Source organism: Populus alba, chromosome 10 (genome assembly GCF_005239225.2).
Source record: "Populus alba chromosome 10, ASM523922v2, whole genome shotgun sequence".
Taxonomy (NCBI): Eukaryota; Viridiplantae; Streptophyta; class Magnoliopsida; order Malpighiales; family Salicaceae; genus Populus; species Populus alba.
The window spans coordinates 21,178,749-21,197,532 of record NC_133293.1 but is presented as its reverse complement, the minus strand read 5'-3'; the positions used below and the strand labels follow the sequence as shown (position 1 = coordinate 21,197,532).

Genomic DNA, 18,784 nt, shown 5'->3' with positions numbered 1-18,784 from the left:
TCGTTCGCGACGTGAATAATATTTTTTTTCTCGAAATTTTTTCTTGAAAAACTAGTATAGAGTGAATTAAATTCACTCGCATAGTAATATCAATTTTGTAGTTTTTATCGAATGAATTTTGTATGTAATGAAATTATAAATAGTTTAATAGAATAATAAAAAATATTTTATATAAAATATTATTTTTTTCATGATATAATAGGAGTAATTAATTTTACAATATTTAAATTTAAAACCATCAATATTAATATATATTTTTTTAAATTATTTTATAACCTCAATTTGAAAAACATTTTTTAAACCAAACACATTAAACTACTTTTTCTTCAACCTCAATTTCAACCATAGTTTTAACCAAATACTCATTTTTTCAAATTAACCTCAACTAAAAATACTTTTTATAAAATAACTTTTTTCAAAACACAACCACAACAGTTACCGCAATGCCAAATACACTATTAGCTGACCCTTTCTATTCTCTTAGCTCTTAAGAATAAATTCTTAAAATTACACAAGACTATAAATTTATAACAACAACGACATCATCAATAACAAATAAAAACACCAACACCTCTCCACCACGTTGCTCAAGTGACAAAGTCTTGCAGTCCCGGCAAACTCCAGGTCTTTCTCTTCCTTTCTCTAATTAATTAGATCAGTAAGTAGAATTTCAAAACCTGTCGTTTAAACTGAATCAAACTGTCTGATGTTGTAACTAATACCTAGAATCTTACATCTTTTACAGATTCTGTTTGGTTGCCGAGAAAATCTAGGAATAATCGGGTAGAAAATTTTTGGTTAATGCGTGCTTTTACCCTTTATCTTCTTTAAATGAAAAATCCAAACATGGGTTTCGAAGTTTTGGTTGTTGGATAATGAATTCCTTCGGTTTCTTTGCTTGTCTCGCTTTTTTTTTTTTGTTTTTCTAGTAGCCAAACACAGGGTTAGGGTTGAATTCTGTAAACTGATGTTTCTATTTGGTAGGTTTCGCTTAAGATTAGATGGATACTTGTTTACATGTGAATTTGACGTTTCCGTTTTAAATCTGAGGTTTTGCTGACTGTTGGGGCTGTATCTGTGGCCAACTAGATATGTTTGTTGCATGAATTTTATGGTTAATCTATAATCATAGAATAATTTGTGGACTGCTTTTTTTTTTTTTACTATTTGTAATCTTGATTAGAATTCTGTGTTTTGGTTCTGAGGTTTGAATGTTGTCTGATTTTATAGATACTTTAAAGGTATAATTTTGAGAGATGAGTAGTCAGAAAGGCTTGATTTATAGTTTTGTGGCAAGGGGAAATGTGGTGTTAGCAGAGCACACATCTTATTCGGGGAACTTTAGTACCATTGCTGTTCAGTGTTTGCAGAAGCTTCCTTCAAATAGCAGCAAGTACACATACTCTAGTGACGGGCACACATTTAACTTCCTCATTGATAATGGATTTGGTATTGTTTTGTTCTTGGTAGCTGTTGATGTAGAGCTTAGGTTCTTGCCATAGGGAAATGTGTGCTAAATATTTTTGTGTTGGGTGTGCAGTTTTTCTCGTTGTTTCTGATGAATCAGTTGGGAGGGGTGTGTCTTTTGTGTTTCTTGAGCGAGTGAAGGATGATTTTAATCAGCGGTATGGTGCCAGTATTAAAAATGAGGCACACCCACTAGCTGATGACAACGACGAAGACTTGTTTGAAGACCGATTTAGCATTGCCTACAATCTTGACAGAGAGTTCGGGTGTGTATGGTACTGTACATGTCAAATTTTAAGGTTTCTGTTGTTGCATGTTTCATTAACTTTTGATATTCTGTTTCGTGTAACAGGCCAAGACTCAAGGAGCATATGCAGTACTGCGTGAACCACCCAGAAGAGATCAGTAAGCTCTCCAAGTTAAAGGCTCAGATAACGGAGGTCAAGGGGATTATGATGGACAACATTGATAAGGTACATGTTTCATGTTTTGTTGAACGTAATGTTGGTGATAAACCAATTCATGTTTAGTATTCAAATACAAAATATACTTTCTGTTCTGTATTTTCTCAGCATCATAACAAGATAGAGATTTATGCATGAATGGATACTGTTGAGTCTAATTTATTTTGCATATACTACTAGTGTATTTGTACTAATGTGGTTTTCTTCTCTTCCTTTTGTTTGGTGGTGGGAGGGGATGCGGAAGGTGTAAACTTGCTTTGTGTTACTCTATTTGCTTGCTATTCAGTTGATTCTGGACATCAAGGTGTATGTGTATTGACTGCTTATTTGATAGAATGTCAAGAGTGAAGTGAACCTGTCAGATAATCAACTTGATAATATTCCACTCAATCTAATCCACTTTAGGAATGCCATTTCTTAGTGTAAGCCATTGAGGATCATGGCATGTTATCTCCGCATAGGATAACTATCATCAGCACTTCTCTAGTCATAGATGGATTGGCAATTGGTGAATATTGAGAAGGCCTAATTAGAGTTGAACCATCATTTCTCCAATATTTTAACACACTGTATCATGTTATTACTTGATGGGGCTGAGCATGCAATGAATTCACTTGTTAAATCTACTTAGAGATCAAAATAGGCATCTTCTCAATTGTGTCATTTTCACCTTGAAATTCAAGCATAGGTTCCTTACCTGGAGATCAGTAATTTTACCTGGACAAAAGATCTGGTTTGATGTTTGTGGATGTAGAATTTTATGTTTGTAAGCGTCAATTACATTGTATAATGAAGTATTTGTAGACCACTTTTATAGTTGACATGCAACACAGTGGCTAAGATTGACAACTGCAGTTGCTACTATTATGCGATTGATAATTTCATGTCTGCAAGCTGAGTGGTTTGGAGTTGGTTAAGTCTGTTCATCACCTGGAACAAGTTAAACCACTCTTGTACAAAGCTAGTTGATTTATATTCTGTGCAGTAAACTAAGATTGTTTAAATTTCATCTTTAGTCAAGCAGCTAAGTGATTAGCAAGTTTTTGTTGAATATGGTGCCTAATTCAATGAATTTCAGGTTTTGGACCGTGGAGAGAGGATTGAACTTTTGGTGGATAAAACAGAGAACCTCTCATTCCAGGTACATGCTATTCCTTGGTTAGTTCTGAAAGCAATTTTGGGGGACCTTGTAACAATGTGCTTGTGTCCTTGTATGTTATAATGCAGGCTGACAGCTTCCAGAGGCAAGGAAGGGAATTGCGACGGAAGATGTGGCTTCAGAATCTGAAAGTGAAGTTACTCATTGGAGGGGCAGTCCTTATCGTGATTGTGATCGTGTGGATGACCATTTGTGGAGGTTTCAAATGTTAGACTGCTGGGGTAGCAAGATGGCTAACGTAGTAGCATTTGCAGTTGCTTTTATAATTTGATGTACAAAGAAATATTGAGGAGCTCGTCTTATTACCCATACTCAATTCTAAATCTTCTATTCCCTCTTCCCCCGCTACTCCTGAAGGCCGAGCAGGGTTTTGGTTTCTCGTAAACCCGCTGCTGCTGCTTGACTTGTTCTAGTGGTTCTAGCTTTGGCTTTTCATCAGAATCCCCAAAACGAGCTCTTGAACCCTCTGGTAACCTGCAACCAAGTGCAAGGCCTGATTGATGGTTAGGATCCGATCAGCTAACAGCTCCTCCGATGAGCAAGTCAGCCTTTGGTTATATAATAATATGTAGAGGGAATGGCATCGTACGGGTCTGTTATCTTACATTAAATTTTACTGCATGTGTATATATATATACAGGTGAAATAAATCTCTGAATTCCCTTCCATACACAAGACATGACAGCCCAATAAGAACTGAGTCATGAAGAGTACATGAACTTATCTTCTTCTTTTCTTGATGATGCCATGCCCGTATTGAATGCACTCAAGCAGCACATAATTGGACTTGAACTTATAGCATGATGGCTGTCAAATTGAAGAATAATGGGCCACGTTATAGGCACACTCGTCATCGGATATCTTATGAATCGGCAGGATGTGAAAAAAGCTACGTCGTCCTTCGATATCTGTGTTTTACTTCTTAGACCAAACCTAGGATAAAGCTAGCATTAAAGTAATTAAACTCGGTTTGTTCTATAATCCTGTCCAAAATTCAGGGATCAAGGGTTAGACAGGTTGATTGAGGCTAATGCAATACAATGTTGTTTCAAATGATATTGATTTGAATTTTTTTTTTTAAAAAAAGTCAAATAGAGTTTAATCGTGCTATAGTTGACCGGGTTGATTTCCATTTTTTTTTTTTGAAGTCGGAACCTGAGTCGACATGCTGAATGCTATCATATTTCCCATGTGAGTAGAGGTGTAAAGACATGCGTTACAGGACTGCCTGCTTCAATTGGTAATGAGTGCCTTTGCTTAGTATAAATAAGCAAATTAGACCTGCCCTAATTGTAGAATATGCATATTTAATTAAGAAGCAATTATCCATTCTTTGACATCACTATGGTCTTGTAATTCCCCATCATTTTTTTTAGTAATTTACGTTGACTATAAATTAATTAATCATTACCAACACTAGGTTATTAAATCCAAAAAATATACCTAATTAAACATGATTACTTAATTAAAACCTGAAATTGATCGAAAATTCCTTTCATTATTTAATTAGGAAACAATAAACTCCTATTTGCATTCTCAAGAATAAAATAAAAAAACCATAAACTCCTATTCAAGTATTAATTAATTAACAACAACTTAATGATATATTTGTAATTATCAAAAATTAATTTTCAATAATTAACATTTTAGCAAATTAAGTAACTAATAACAAAAACAATTGTATCAACCGAGATCAGGTTTCTGAAACATTAATTAGTAAGAAATTATATATAATGTATTTTTAAAATAATTCAAAATAAATTATCGGTATTAACTAACTTCGTTAGAAAGGCATGAAGGAGTTCATGATTTTAAAGTTTCTATATATTTTAATGCTTTATCTTCTTTAATCGATTTTCTTGTTTTTGCTTTGCTTGTATGAAATAATTAGCGGGATTGGATGTTAATTAATTTACATATAATTCATTTGAAACAAAATATGGGAGAGAAAGTGCTCATGGTTTTTATTATTTTTATTTTTTTGAAATTTAACTACCATGGCAATTTTGAGTTCCACAACACAAGAACAACTCTTTCTTGACCCACATAATTCCATCTTCCATAAAAAAATAAAATAAAAAATAAAAAAAACACCTAAGGGTGTTTGGGAAAAATAAAAACGAAACTAAACATATGCCACACTCGCGCTAGGCAACGACAACGTAACCTGCAAAAGGTTAACAATAACAACAGCAGCAGGCGAGTCTACTAAGAAAAAAGTTAACACCAACCATGAAAAAACAAGAACACAGAGAACAACAAAGGCCTATTCAACAGTGCCGCTGGTCTCTTCCTCCTCCATGATCTCTTCTTCTTCTTCAATATCAGAGCTTTCATCATCGGAAACCACAAGGGTTAGTCTCAAACGCCCACCTGAGCGGTTAGCACGCAAAATGTCTCCTTGGGGGATTTTTATCTCCTCAAGCTCAAAACTGTCATTTTCTTCATTATAATTGAGGTACCTACAAGGCATACCTTTGTTAAACAATCTCAGGCAAGAGATTGGTGGAGGAAACAATCCCTTTATCTTAGTTGAATTCCCAAAAGCCACGTACTTTCCTGCGTCCACATTCATGATCTCCTCTTTCTGATCAAAGGTAGCTTCACTCGTCACGTCAGAAAGACTAGTCAAACAAGATGGTGGTGGGGAAGATGAATACGGTAATGTTGCATCAAGAGAGTTGATGGAGGATAAAGAACTCTCTTCAAGAGAAAGGTCAGAAACGCCATCATCAACATTGGTGGTTTCGTTGGTGTTTGAAAAAATTACATTACCCCATGTTGCTGGTATGGACTGAGACCTCACGAGGGTTGGTCTTGGGTGTGATGGGGACTTCGACAGGTCTTTCAGGCTAGAGAAACCATTGCCTTCCATAGCTAAAATCGCAAGAAAGTTGATAAAAACAAGAAGGAAATGAAGAAGGATGGAATCACTAACAGGCCAATTAAGGAGTGTTTCTTATAGGCACAGAAGGGGTTAATTAACGCATGAGAGCCAAATCCTTTGCGAGAAGGGACAAAACACATGCAAAAGGACAAGAAATTGTGGTTACATTATTGATTTTTAATGTTAACACAAACATTTACACTGGAAAAAACCCAGCAAAACTAGTTTTGAGATGGAAAACGGTTTCAGTTTCTTTCCTTGTTGAGTCCATTGGTCCACTCCCTGCAATGTTAGTGTATTACCAATATCCGTGTTTTTTTGTTTTGTAGCATTTCTCACCACCAATTCCTGCATTTTAATTATTACATTACCATATAGCTGTTGTTTTTATGCATAATTTACCTTTTATAGCTAACAATCACTCTTGGTTACTGTTTCATATCCATGTATTCCTTATATACATCCTAAGTATGTGTTTGATGTTGCAATAAAGATTGTTTTTATCCTAAAAAAAAAACATTAAATTAATGATTTTCGAGATGTCTTTTTAATAGTGTTAATTAAGAGTTCAAACCATGCAAGAAAACATCATTTTTATTTTGAGAATATTTTCAAAATACTTTACGAAAATCATTGAACAGTATCTAGAGACTCCAGAAAAGAATTGCAGCCATGTAATTTCTACGTTCTTAATAGATGCTGACAGCAATGGCAATTAAGACTTCGCATTAAGGCCAACTAAGCACTATCATCACTGTACAAGGTAGTGATTCCAGGGTAAGAACACCTTGTAGAAAGTACAGAGAAAATTAGATAAACCACAGAACGTAGCAAGTTTTTCAAACCATGGCATTAAGTGATGGTGAAGGACTGGTTTTTTATGCCTCTGCCAGCAACCATAACCATGAATACAGTCGATTAGGTCTCCTTCCATTACCCTTTCATGAAAATATTAAACCCCCCGACTGTAGAGGACCCCATCTTGGGCCAGTGATCATTCCAAGGGAGCAAAATCTTCCTCAAAACCCATCTAGTTTTGGATCATACGGCGAAGACAATTCTTGCATTTGTTTAATCTCTTCGAAAACATCAAGAATAAAACATGGATTTATTAATTTTTTTCATCTCTTCAAATCCCTATACTGAGTCAAATTTGGACCAGCACCATGTGAGTGGCATGCATTTACAAGCTCGATAACATTGGAGTAGCTACATGATTAACTCTTTAGGATTCAGATCCTGTATTATTGCTGCAGCTTTGTTTTCTTATCAAAATTATCATGTTCTTAAGTTTTCTAAAGTTTTCCACTTGCATGGCTGCAGTAAGTAACTGAATTCAAGACTCGGCTAGTTCCTTCAAGGCGACTAGTCCCCAGCATGTTACCCATTTGTCCATAGGGTCCCAGTTTATTTTTATTTTTATTTTTTATCAATTGGGTTCCCAACTTATAAAACAATTCCCAGTCAAGTCCTTTTACATGGAATTATAGTAAAATTTCTTACTAGGAACCTGTTCGGGAGTTTGCGGCTCCCCTTTTTTATGTTTTTGTAAAATATGTTTATTTTTTTTAAAAAAAAATATCAAATTGATATATTTTTTTTATTTTTTAATAAATTTAATGTGATGATATCAAAATAAAAAATTTAAAAAGTAATCCCCACTTAAATATTAAAAACACATTGAAACATGAAATTCCCTTTAAAAAATATATTTTTTGATTACATAGATAATTGTTTTTTTTTTTTAAAAAAAAAAAAACAATTCGGATGGGGTTCAGGGTTGATGTAATTTGAATTGGGTAATCAATTGATTAAATCATAAGTTATGAATACAGTTGAAAATCAGTTACTTTGTTTACGTTGGAGTTTCCATCTTTGAAGTAAATTCATGAACGAAAGGAAGAATCCAAATCTCCATTAAAGATTCACCAACACTGCTAATTTCCCTTTCCTCTTTTCACTTTCCATATTATTTTCCCATCCTGTCGTCACCTTCCTGCCGACCACACTGAATTCCTATTTCTTAATCCCATCGAAAAGATAAGGAAAAATTCTTAGCAACATCACTGTTCATGTAACGTGTCAGAAACCCACATACCATAGGAATCAAAGCCAGCAAACCACTCATGGAAAACGTTTATTTAGTCCCCTAGTTTTCGATTTTATATTAGTTTGATATTCAATATTTTTATAATCATCAAATCCCACGGTTATCTTAATTATTGTCGAACTACACTTGTAATAGAATAAGAGAAGAATCATATCTGTCCATGATTTTAAAAAAAATTATATTTGTTAACTGGGTTTACACCCTCTAGAAAAAAAATTCTACTTTTTCAAACAGTAGCGAAAGCTAAGAAACACTAATATAACATTAAGATAAAAGAAACTACTAACAGAGTGACCAAATTACAACAAATCAAAAAGATAGAGGAGACAAACGCACCAAACTCTGCTAAAAAAGAGAGGGAAAACATTCCCCTCCAAGCCTCCCTCTGCATCCTTTTCTTGCTTCTACACGGAGGAGAGTGAGAGAGAACCTTTCTTTAACCAAAAATCCTTCTCTTAATGTCACTTTCAGTTTGTTCTTGCCTTCATCCTCAACTACTTTACTCTTCAACTCTTTCTTGTTTTTTTCTAACCAACCCATCACTTTACTCTGTTTAGCTTGATCCCTTTTTCTTGCACGTCACTCTTCTCTCTTCGTTACTGACAAAGCGCACAAAAAAGAAACCAAATTTGACTACCCATTTGTGTTTTCTTGAGAAAACCTTGAGAAAGTAACGATGGGAAACTGTTTTACAAGTTCAAAGCAATCAATGGCAGAGTTAGCTCCTTGTGATTTCATAAAATCAACCCCAGCCGTCCACTTATACGGTGACCCCGCCAGTTCTTTCACTCTCTACCTTCATCTTGCTCTTCTTTACAAGACTAGAGCGCTTCAATTTACACCCACTAATGACCCGATTCCAATGGTCCAATTCGGGCCCGAAACAGTTTCGGGTTCCCGGGAGATGATGGTTCGGTTCATTGATGTGAAGTTGCCGCAACCGCCGTTGATGGTGGTGGTGGAAGAGGGAGGTGAAACGGCGGCGTTGGTGGTTAAAATGGTGGCGATGCAACATAGGAGTGTGGTGTGGCATTTGGAGAGGATGGTGTGGTGGAGTGAGGATTTGGTGACACGTGGTGGGAGGAGGAATGATGATCCGACTATGGGGAGTGCGAGGATGGAGGTGAGGAAGTTTGGGAAGAGTTATTCACAGTTGCTAGAGGTCATGGTTGAGCACGCGCAGATGGAGGAGCGTGTGGTTTTTCCGCTTCTCGAAACGGCTGAGAGAGGTAAGGTCTCGTGTTCAAGTTACGTCCGTACACATGGTCAATGAGATATGTTCACCAGTGTCGAGAATTTATTGATTTCTTTTTAAATATAATGTATTCATGCGGGGTGTTCGAAAAAAAATTTAGTTTTTTCTTGAGACAGAAATTTTATTAAATTTTTCTTAATACAATTTATAATTACAGGTTCTTTTTAAAATCATTCAAAAAATAATTCAATCTTGATTGACGTGCAAGCTGTTTCGGAGTATATCCTTTATCATTGAACCAACAATAAGCTTATGATCTGCAAATTGAATGTGATGATGCAGGGCTGTGTAAAGCTGCAAACGAGGAGCATGGAAGGGACCTGCCCATCATGAATGGAATCAGAGAAGACATGAAATCAATTGGAGTTCTAGACACTGGGAGCAATGACTACCGAGAGGCTCTTCGAAACCTTTCCACTCGGCTCAAATCATTGCTGGTATAAATGCCATCACTTTTTAATGTCTGGCTTTAAGATTCTCAGAAAATTTACTGCCACAACTTCCTTGGTTTTATCAGTGCTACAGGGCTACTTAGGCTGTTATAATGTGTATCTGTGTCTGTATGAGATTTTTCTCTTGAGTCCCTTTTTGGAATAAGGTGTCTTGAGCTCTGTATATATCTTCAATAATTTGAATTATTCCATTGTGCTGATAGGGACATAGCAAAGAGCACTTCCAGGAGGAGGAGCGAGATGTATTGCCATTGATGGAGGCTCTGGAACTGGGAAAAGATCAGCAATTGAGGGTATTGGAGCAATGTATTGATGTGATGCAAGGGACTCACTCGCATTTGTTCAGCTTTTTTATTGAAGGTCTTCTCCCTCGAGAAGCCATGCAGTACCTGGATTTGATTACAAGGTGCAAAGAGGAAAAACTCGTGGCCTCCATGCTTCGCAGGATTATTGAGTAGGGTGCAGAAGTAGCTACATCGATATGGTACGTAGAGTGGGATGCTGGTTTTTTCTCAATGTTCATAGAGATAAAAAGAAGTCGTGTGCTCATATATAGTTGAAGCAAAAGATAACTGTTTTGTGGCTTGTGCGGCCAGTGGTGCCATTTCGAAACTGTTATTTGTAAGCAATGGAACTTTGTCCCCTTAAGGATTGAGAAGTAATTAGGAGTTTGATGAATCACAGCCGGCAAAAGACTTGCCGGGCTTGTAGTTTCATTTTTGGTTGATGTTATTTGGCATACTTCGCCTGGGTCCGAGGCTTGGCTCAAAAAGCATGGTGTTTCTCATGGAATGCTAGAAAGATTACTTCGCAGAAAACACATTACAGTCAAGATTCATTTCACCGATGGACTCATTGGCATACTTCTTGCTTCTCAAACCTGTCGAATCAGAATTGCTTCACCTCATCAATTAACCGTGGCCATGGTCTGTAAAACACCTCGTTTGCAGAGTTCATCTATCCCTTTGAGAACTTATTCAGTGAGGTGGAATTTCATGTTTATGGAAGAGACTTGGTAAGTCTATGATCAAACTGACTTCCAAATACCGATATCTGGTTTGATTTTGGTGAGGTGAAGGTTTATTGTTTGTTGTCTTTTAAAGGGTAGAAGGAAGGACAATTGTAATTTGTGAATGCTGTTCTTCTCCTGCTTATGTGTTTCGAAATAAAAAATGGTGTGACTTGATTTGATGTGAACAGCAAGAGGTATTTCTATATTTTGATGAAGAACTTGTGGGATTCTTTTCCCCTCTCGTTAGTCTGGGCTAATTTTATTTTTTTTCAAAATAATATTATTTTATTAAAAAAAAACTTTTTGATTTTGATTTGATCGAGTTTTGTAGAATTAAGTACATCACAAACCATATCATTAAATTATCTAAATTTAGTTAGTTAATTGTCAAAATTAAAATATATCATTCAAGCCCATAATTAAAATTCACCATATCAACCTACCATAGTAGCCGGGTTTAATAAATGGTCGCAAGTGAAAATGTTAACCGGTCTTCTCCAAAAGATGTAAATTAGCCTCCGTTCTAAAAAAGAAGAAGAAGAAGAAACATTATCCCAACTATCTTTTCATTTTTTAGACCCAAGTCCTAGCCTAAGACTGAAAAATCCTCTCACTCATTTCTGGCGGGAGCCAAACTCCATTGTCTATCTACAGATTCGCACGGAGAAAGGGAAGGAGTTTACTTCTAGTGGCGGCTAAAAGACTTTCTCTATACATAATGGGGTCTGAATCAACTCTCCCCGAGTGGGCTCGAAGCCTTGCATTATGGGTATAGATGAAGCTGGTCGTGTTCCAGTTCTTGGCACTTTATTACTCGTACTTGTTTTGCTTCCCATTTCTTTAAAATTCCTTTCTGGGTTTTCTTTTCTTGTTTTCATTTGATTCTCTTGAAGTCTTTTTTTGGTGGGGTTAATTGTTTGTCTTGTTTCAGGACCTATGGTGTGCGGATGCTTGTACTGTGCTCGCTCATATGAGAAGACTCTCTCTACCCTCAGCTTTGCAGGTTTTGATTTCTTTAACTTAATTTTGATCTGGGTTTTGTCTAGTTTCTGGTTTTGTCTCTCTTTTTTTGGTTTAATTAGTTCAAATTTCCTTTTGAACTGGAGCTAGAATGATGGTATGTGATGGTTGATAGAATTTTTGTAAAATGTGCCATGTTTAGCCAAAAGAATATTATTTGCTTCATCTTTCTAAAGTTTGGATCTTTATCAACAATGGCTATCATTAGCTGCTTGTACCCCTCAATTATGTAGACTAGAGCTTGAATAATGGAATAGTTTTTATTTTGATTTTTATCAGAGCTTGAAAAATGGTATGCGGTGCTGAATGGAATTTGGGTTGCAAAATGTTGAATTGAAGTTAAAAGAAGGATTGCATTTTAGCTTTTTTTTCGAGAGTTGGAATTATTTTTTTTATCAGCAAAGGCAATTATAAGCTACTTGTGCCCTTTCAATACATGGGTTCAAATATGAAAGGTTTTTTTGAAAAAAAACGATGATGCTATTTTGTTGTTTTGTTGCTTGTCGATCCAAAGACTTTAAAATAAGAGAAAAGGGAGGAGTGATTTTGAAAATCTAAAGGCTAATGAATCAATTGGATGGGCTGTTGATGTTATTGATCTGAGGGAGCTCTCGGCTAAAATGCTTAAGAAGTAAGTAGATTTCTTCTGGTATTCTTTGACTTTTTGGCATCTCAATGTTTTTCTTATCTTTTCTCTCTAGGAATAAGATAAACCTAAATGAGATATCACATGATTCTGCTAGTGGCCTTGTGAATAGGGTGCTAAACATGGGAGTTCTTTTAACCGAGGTAAGACTTTTTCTGAGTTAGAAGAGGCGGGTTTTTCCCTAAAAGCATGTTTATCCAAACTCATTGTATCTCACTCTTCTCAACTAAACCTTAACATCTAATAAGATGTGTCAGTTATATAGATAATTTCCTCCTCATGTGCATAAGATCTTGGATAAAACATATGATGCTGTGTCAACCTTGTTTATCTGCTCTTTGACTTGCTTTGGCATCACTATCATTAAATAATGCTGCAATAGAAGTTAAAATGCTTACACGTTCACATGATTGGGTTTCAGGTTTATGTGGATACAGTGGGAGATCCTGAGAAATATAGAATAAAACTGTCTGAAAGTTTTCCTTTTGTCAAGTCTGTTGTTGCAAAGAAGGCTGGTAGTCTTTATCCAGTTGTGAGTGGAGCAAGTATTGTTGCAAAGGTAGTGATTTCCCGCCCATTTGATTCCCTTAATTTGTTCATGCCAATATGAATCTTTCGTTCAACTGAGGAGGTTAAAAAGAGGCCTTCAGAAAGTACCTTATTTTTAGTCAGTGACATATCAACTGTTTTCTTTAAATGCAGAGGTGAGGCCTGTTTGCATTCAACTATCCAGGACTACCTCGGGGTTAGGTGAGAAACAGGCTATTTACACTCGGACTCTGACGGTGCTGGATGTTTCTGGCCCCTGAGCACGCACACTTGGGTGTGATTGCTACACGAGCTAATTGCAAACACATTGACTTCACATGATGTACAAATTGCACAAACACACACTTGTATATTACAGTGACGCAGGCTACAAACACAACCCGAAATTGAGTGACAAATACCCATTATTTTCAGCGTAATGCATCAGTCTAAGTGATTTTATTTATTTGCTGAAAAGGTTTTTTTATAAAAAAAATAAATTATTTTTTGATGTTTGGTAATGTAATAAAAAATAAATTAAAAAATAATTTTCAGTATTTGGTTATGACATGGAAAATAAACTGGAAAATAATTTATTAATATTTTATTTTTTAAGTTTATTAAAATAATGAGGAATAAATTTTACACATTAAAAAGTTGAATGATAATAAAATTGAAAAAAAATATATAATTTCATAAATTATCTCAAATAAAATAAATAATAATTAAAATAATAGAGATTAAATATAACAAATAAAAAAAATTAAAAGATCAAGAAATTAAAATAATTATAATTATAATTTCATAAATTATTTTAAATAAAATAAATAATAATAATAATGAGGATCAAATTTGATAAATAAAAATTTTCAACTAAAAAATGATAAGAAAAAACAAATAACAATTATAAAAATGAGGATTAAAGTTACTATAAAAATCAAAATCTAAGGGATGAAATTTAAAAAAATATTTAAAACAAAATATATATAACAATCAAAAGTTTGAGGATCAAATTTGATATAATCAACAAATAATATAATATTTTTAAATTTTTCACAACTTCCGGAAAGTGTTTTCCGTTTAAAATAAAAAGAAAACATTTTTTTTAAAAACCAAACTAAATTTTTTTTTGACTGAAAAGTGTTTTCTGTTAACCAACTTTTATAGTGACAAACAAACATAGAAAAATTTAATTGAAAATGTCAAAGTTAATATAAAGGGTGTGTTTCTAAGATCATATGAGGAAAAAACAAATGTACATTTATCTTGAAAATATATTAAATTAATATTTGTTTTAATGTTTTTTTTATTATTTTAATTTAATGGTGTTAAAAATAAAATAAAATAAATCATTAAAGAAAATGCTTTTTAGAAAAACACCTGACATCATACGATACTAGAAACTGAGTGACAAACACCATTATGAATCAATCTACACTTAGCTTAATGTACAATGAGAGCAACAAAGGTGGTTGTAATCAATGAAGGCACTATGCAGTTCACTTGGCGGCTGCCAGCATTGTGGTGGTTGTTTGGTCGGTGATTAGCTGCAGCACCTGCTATGACTAACGGGGCGACTGCTCTACCTCCTTGTGCTTCGCCACCACCATTTGCATTGTCAGCTGCCCCAGTTGCTCCACCACCACGTGCACCTCCATGAGCTGAGCCGCCATGAGCTGAGCCGCCATGTGCAAATTTGCTGCTGTGTACTATGCCACTTCTTCTTTCATTAGAATCATCGTCAATGCTACCGATGCCATGTTCATGTGTGCCTGCAGCTCCCAGATTATTCTCCTGCAAAGGATCTGTGTCCTGGATACTGTTTAGTCTTTCTCAGAGCAAACAAAAAATTAAGGGATTGATTGACGAATAAAACTATGAATTATAAAGCTCGAACTTCCAAGTCATGTCAATGGTAGTAAAACTATCAGAATCCCTTTGATTTTAGACCCAGACTTTAGTGTTTTGCAGGAGGATCCTCGCATGCATACAGCAGGAGCCCATTTATAGGTGGGGGACAGGAATTTAGCAGCAGGGCACCGATCAGATGGAAAGGCAAAATTCTTGCCGTGCCATATTCAAAGTTCCTCCCTTGGCAAAAAAAAATCCACTTTGAGTGAGTTAATCCAAATTAACCCATCTCAACGTGTGTCATTTTGATTATTTTTTAAAAATTAAATAGAGTTTTGACTAAATTAATTAAATCATAAATTAATATGTTATGTAATTTAAATTTAACTTATCAATTTCTACTTAGTTTTTAAATCTAAACCGGGATAGATATGCAGTCCACCAAACTAGATTACTTTCATAACTAACACTTTGGTTGATTGACAGAAAGGGAATTCTATAAGAATAATTTTTTAGAAAATAGATTTCTTTCTATGTTAAATGAGTTGGGAAATAGTCCACCAAACTATATTAATTTTTGAGAAGATAGATTACTCTTTATTCTTTACTCTATCACGACTTGAAAAACAATGTGTATATTATTGAAAAACTAAGTTTGAAAAGAATAATCTTTTTTGCTTGACTGTGACGTAAAGAAACAAGTTGAAAAAGGTTTTATATTGTTTAAAGTTAATTAACGCTGAAAAATTAGATTACAAGATTTAACAAAAGGTGATGAACAATGAGCTCCAAAATAATTTAATTAAAATTGCAATATATAATCATCCACGCTTTCTCCTCTTCGTTATTTATGTTTTTTTTTTATTTTCTAATTTTCCAAAATATTTTTTTTTATTTAAAAAAAAACACCTTTCCTATAGATAAACAAACGACCAAGTATTATTAGCCAAGAAATGAATAATCGGTGCTCGTATCTCTCCTCAAACCCACCTGCTCAAGCATCATCTTTCACGGACTCCGGCGTTTTCTGGCTCGTCTTAGAGCCCTAAATTTACTAGCTCTCTACTCGAACGAAAAACAAAAACAGCGACTCAAGAAGTTTTCTTCTTTCTTGAAGGCTACTGATAAAAAAATCTTAGGCAATCAACACAGGCTCTCTATATATAAACTATGTTCTCCTCGAAAGAAGGATATATACCTGGAAGGAAGGGCTTATCGTCGAGTGGCGTTGAAGATGCAGACAGGCATAAGCTGGCGATCACGATGAGTCCAAGGAGCTGAGACTTTATCCTGGTAGTTTTTGCCATCGGATTTTGTCTACTTTTGGAAGTGCGGAGGCTCAAACAATTTCCCCTTATTAAAGCCTCTTTTTTTATTGGCACCGTTTGCTGCTTTAATAATTGATTCGTGCGTGGAGAATCAAGCAATGAATCCTGGTGCTGCGGTATTTTTAAAAGTATTTTTAAAATTTTTTATTTTTTAAATTAATATTTTTTTTTATTTTTTTAAATATTTTAAAATGCTAATGTCAAAAATAATTTTTAAATATATATATATATATATATTATATTTTAATATATTTTTAACTAAAAAACACTCTAAAAAGCAACTATAACTATATTCTCAAAATAATATCAATTATCTTTTATTAAAACAATATACTTTTGTATATATAAATTATTGGTGATGATTGGATGAGGTTGGATCAATATATTTTCTAATTTAAATTAAAATCTAATCAAATTATATTTTATATCACCAGTTTTTCAAATCAATGGAACGAATCAAATCATATTTAATAATTGTGAATATATACAGGATTAAGATGATATAATCTAAAATATTTTGAGAAAGACAAGAAACAATTTTATCTATTGAACCTAGATCAATTCTATAAGGTAATTCAAATATTGGATAGATTTAAATTAAAAATAAATAAATAAATTGACCGACGTAGGATCCAGACCTTCTACTTGGTCTAGTGCAAAAAACTCATTCATCATAATTGCATCAACACTTATTTTTTTTAACAAATATTAAACAACATTGACAATAAAAAAAATCATTTGTTTTAAATAAACCGAATAAATGAGGTTTTCAGGCCCAATACCCCTTGAGTCCAATCTGAATGAAGCCCACTGAGACTGCCTTGTACGTGTCCAACGTTGATCAAGAATGTACCAAAACAAGTAACCAAACACACCCTAAATCCAAAAACCCTAGCAGCTCACACGTATAAATACTCCCTGCAAATCGAAAATCTTCGTTTCGCTAAGCCCTAGTTGCTCTTGATCTGTGACTTCAAAACCCTAGAGATTTAATCTCTGATCTCTCAACATGGTAACAATGTCCAAACCACTATCCTTTAAATTTTCCAGGCTTCCAAACGGTTGTGTATAATGTTTTCATTCATTGATCCGTGGGTTTTTTTTTGTAGGCACCAAAGAAGGAGAAGGCTCCTCCTCCGTCTTCAAAGCCAGCGAAATCCGGGGGTGGCAAGCAGAAGAAGAAGGTACAACAAATCACAGGCTCTTTTTTTTTTTGTTATTTAGTGTTTTAAGCCTTGAATGATTTTCTTTTGTTGGTGTTATTGCATATGAGAAAAAAAGAGAAGACTTTGCTAGGGAATTTTGATACTGGTGATTCGGTGTTAATGACATAGCTGGCGTAGTGTATTTTCTTGTTCTGATTTGCTGGGGTTGTATGTGCAGAAATGGAGCAAGGGAAAGCAAAAGGAGAAGGTGAACAACATGGTTTTGTTTGATCAAGCTACATACGATAAGCTACTTTCTGAAGCTCCAAAGTATAAGCTTATCACTCCTTCTGTCTTGTCTGACAGATTGAGGGTATGTTCCTTTTGCCCTTCACTGCTTTTCTCACATGCTGTTAGTCTTAATTGTTCACATTAGCCTTTATGCTCCGTGTTTTTAGTATAGGCTTTTTTTGATTGAGAATGAATCACGTGTTGTTCTTGGAAATTACTTATTTAATTTGGATCTGCTGGCATTGAGCTTCTATTGTGCTGAGATAGATTGGTGCATTTCACAAGAGGCACATCTTGCTCCAAAAAGCTTTTGATTTGATGTTTTCTTGTGTTTCGCGAAGGTTAGGTTAACATCAAAATGTGGATACCAATTAGGATACTATGAAGTTATATAATCTTTTGTTGAATTCCTTGTCTTCTGGCACACAAAACATCCTACAATTGAAGTTTTATTTTTACCTGCAACACTTTTCTTTGAAGGGAAATTTAAGAAAGATTAGCCTGAGATTATTCATCAAAGTCTCATTCTGGGACATACGAACATGGAATTAAGCTCTGCTTCTAATTTTTTTTTTCAATTATATGTCTTTTCTGTTTCCTTTTATTGAATGATGGTTGAGCATGATGGCAGATGAAATGAATAAGATGAATTCCCGTTGATAATTCAATGTGATATAATAACCAGCCACTTCTGATCCATCATGCGCACCTTCATTTCAAAATGATCTAGATTCCTGCCTCTGAGCCAGGATGCTCTTCTTTCTTTATTTTTTATCCTTCCACTAAATTATGATGATCTGGTGTCTTCTTGGTGCCTTGCATTTATTGCCTCTAGGCACTGGTTTTATTGACAGGTTTGTTTTATAACTGAATTTCAGATTAGTGGCTCTCTTGCACGCAAAGCTATCAAGGATTTAATGGCCAGAGGATCTATTAGAATGGTCTCTTCACATGCCAGCCAGCAGATCTACACTAGGGCTACCAACACCTAAGAGACAGAATCTTAGCATTCTCCATAGTATAGAGAGGAAGCTAGTTCCATTTTTGTTTCGTTATCATTTCTCTCCACCAGTTATGTTGGGAATGAAGTTTTGATATGTTTGTTTCTTACATTGCAGAACTTAATTTCATGCTTGAATTCGCGTACATTAGCAATACTTTTACTGATG

At 34.7% G+C, this 18,784-nt stretch overlaps 5 protein-coding genes and 1 non-coding gene across 15 annotated transcripts; 5 read left to right on the top strand and 1 right to left on the bottom strand.

Moving 5' to 3' along the window:
- Nucleotides 1–469: 469 nt before the first annotated feature.
- On the top strand, nt 470–3,758 carry LOC118060090 (vesicle-associated membrane protein 727). Of its 4 annotated transcripts, none has more exons than XM_035073222.2 (7): nt 487–624; nt 746–783; nt 1,231–1,449; nt 1,541–1,733; nt 1,820–1,940; nt 3,010–3,072; nt 3,159–3,758. In XM_035073222.2, the coding sequence occupies exons 3-7, from the start codon at nt 1,257–1,259 to the stop codon at nt 3,300–3,302; spliced, it is 714 nt and encodes a 237-aa protein (XP_034929113.1). In that variant the 5' UTR covers nt 487–624; nt 746–783; nt 1,231–1,256; the 3' UTR covers nt 3,303–3,758. The 4 variants fall into 4 exon arrangements, with proteins under 4 accessions (XP_034929112.1, XP_034929113.1, XP_034929115.1 ...); XM_035073223.2 differs by lacking the exon at nt 487–624 and adding an exon at nt 643–658; XM_035073221.2 differs by lacking the exon at nt 746–783 and having other exon boundaries at nt 470–624.
- Nucleotides 3,759–8,432: 4,674 nt separating this feature from the next.
- On the top strand, nt 8,433–10,587 carry LOC118060088 (uncharacterized). Its single transcript, XM_035073217.2, has 3 exons — nt 8,433–9,316; nt 9,625–9,779; nt 9,998–10,587. Exons 1-3 carry the CDS (start codon nt 8,764–8,766, stop codon nt 10,250–10,252), a joined length of 963 nt encoding a protein of 320 aa, XP_034929108.1. The 5' UTR covers nt 8,433–8,763; the 3' UTR covers nt 10,253–10,587.
- A 227-nt stretch (nt 10,588–10,814) lies between these two features.
- LOC118060089 (ribonuclease H2 subunit A) lies at nt 10,815–13,469 on the top strand. 7 transcript variants are annotated; one of them, XR_004689382.2, is made up of 5 exons: nt 10,815–11,622; nt 11,738–11,809; nt 12,528–12,615; nt 12,894–13,031; nt 13,175–13,469. XR_004689382.2 is itself a non-coding variant. In XM_073411739.1 (5 exons), the coding sequence occupies exons 3-5, from the start codon at nt 12,447–12,449 to the stop codon at nt 13,080–13,082; spliced, it is 288 nt and encodes a 95-aa protein (XP_073267840.1). In that variant the 5' UTR covers nt 10,815–11,622; nt 11,738–11,809; nt 12,341–12,446; the 3' UTR covers nt 13,083–13,469. The 7 variants fall into 7 exon arrangements, 5 of the variants coding, with proteins under 5 accessions (XP_073267840.1, XP_034929109.1, XP_073267839.1 ...); XR_012170899.1 differs by having other exon boundaries at nt 12,341–12,615; XM_073411739.1 differs by adding an exon at nt 12,341–12,457 and having other exon boundaries at nt 12,894–13,469.
- Nucleotides 13,470–14,352: 883 nt separating this feature from the next.
- On the bottom strand, nt 14,353–16,253 carry LOC118060087 (uncharacterized). The gene is made up of 2 exons (XM_035073216.2): nt 16,050–16,253; nt 14,353–14,805 (listed from the first exon to the last, which is right to left on the bottom strand). Exons 1-2 carry the CDS (start codon nt 16,156–16,158, stop codon nt 14,444–14,446), a joined length of 471 nt encoding a protein of 156 aa, XP_034929107.1. The 5' UTR covers nt 16,159–16,253; the 3' UTR covers nt 14,353–14,443.
- A 786-nt stretch (nt 16,254–17,039) lies between these two features.
- On the top strand, nt 17,040–18,761 carry LOC118060084 (small ribosomal subunit protein eS25-like). Its single transcript, XM_035073213.2, has 4 exons — nt 17,040–17,191; nt 17,289–17,363; nt 17,563–17,697; nt 18,494–18,761. The coding sequence occupies exons 1-4, from the start codon at nt 17,189–17,191 to the stop codon at nt 18,605–18,607; spliced, it is 327 nt and encodes a 108-aa protein (XP_034929104.1). The 5' UTR covers nt 17,040–17,188; the 3' UTR covers nt 18,608–18,761.
- On the top strand, nt 18,240–18,315 carry LOC118060237 (small nucleolar RNA R12). The gene has a single exon (XR_004689408.1). It is a non-coding gene; the product is annotated as a small nucleolar RNA R12 (small nucleolar RNA).
- Nucleotides 18,762–18,784: the final 23 nt, after the last annotated feature.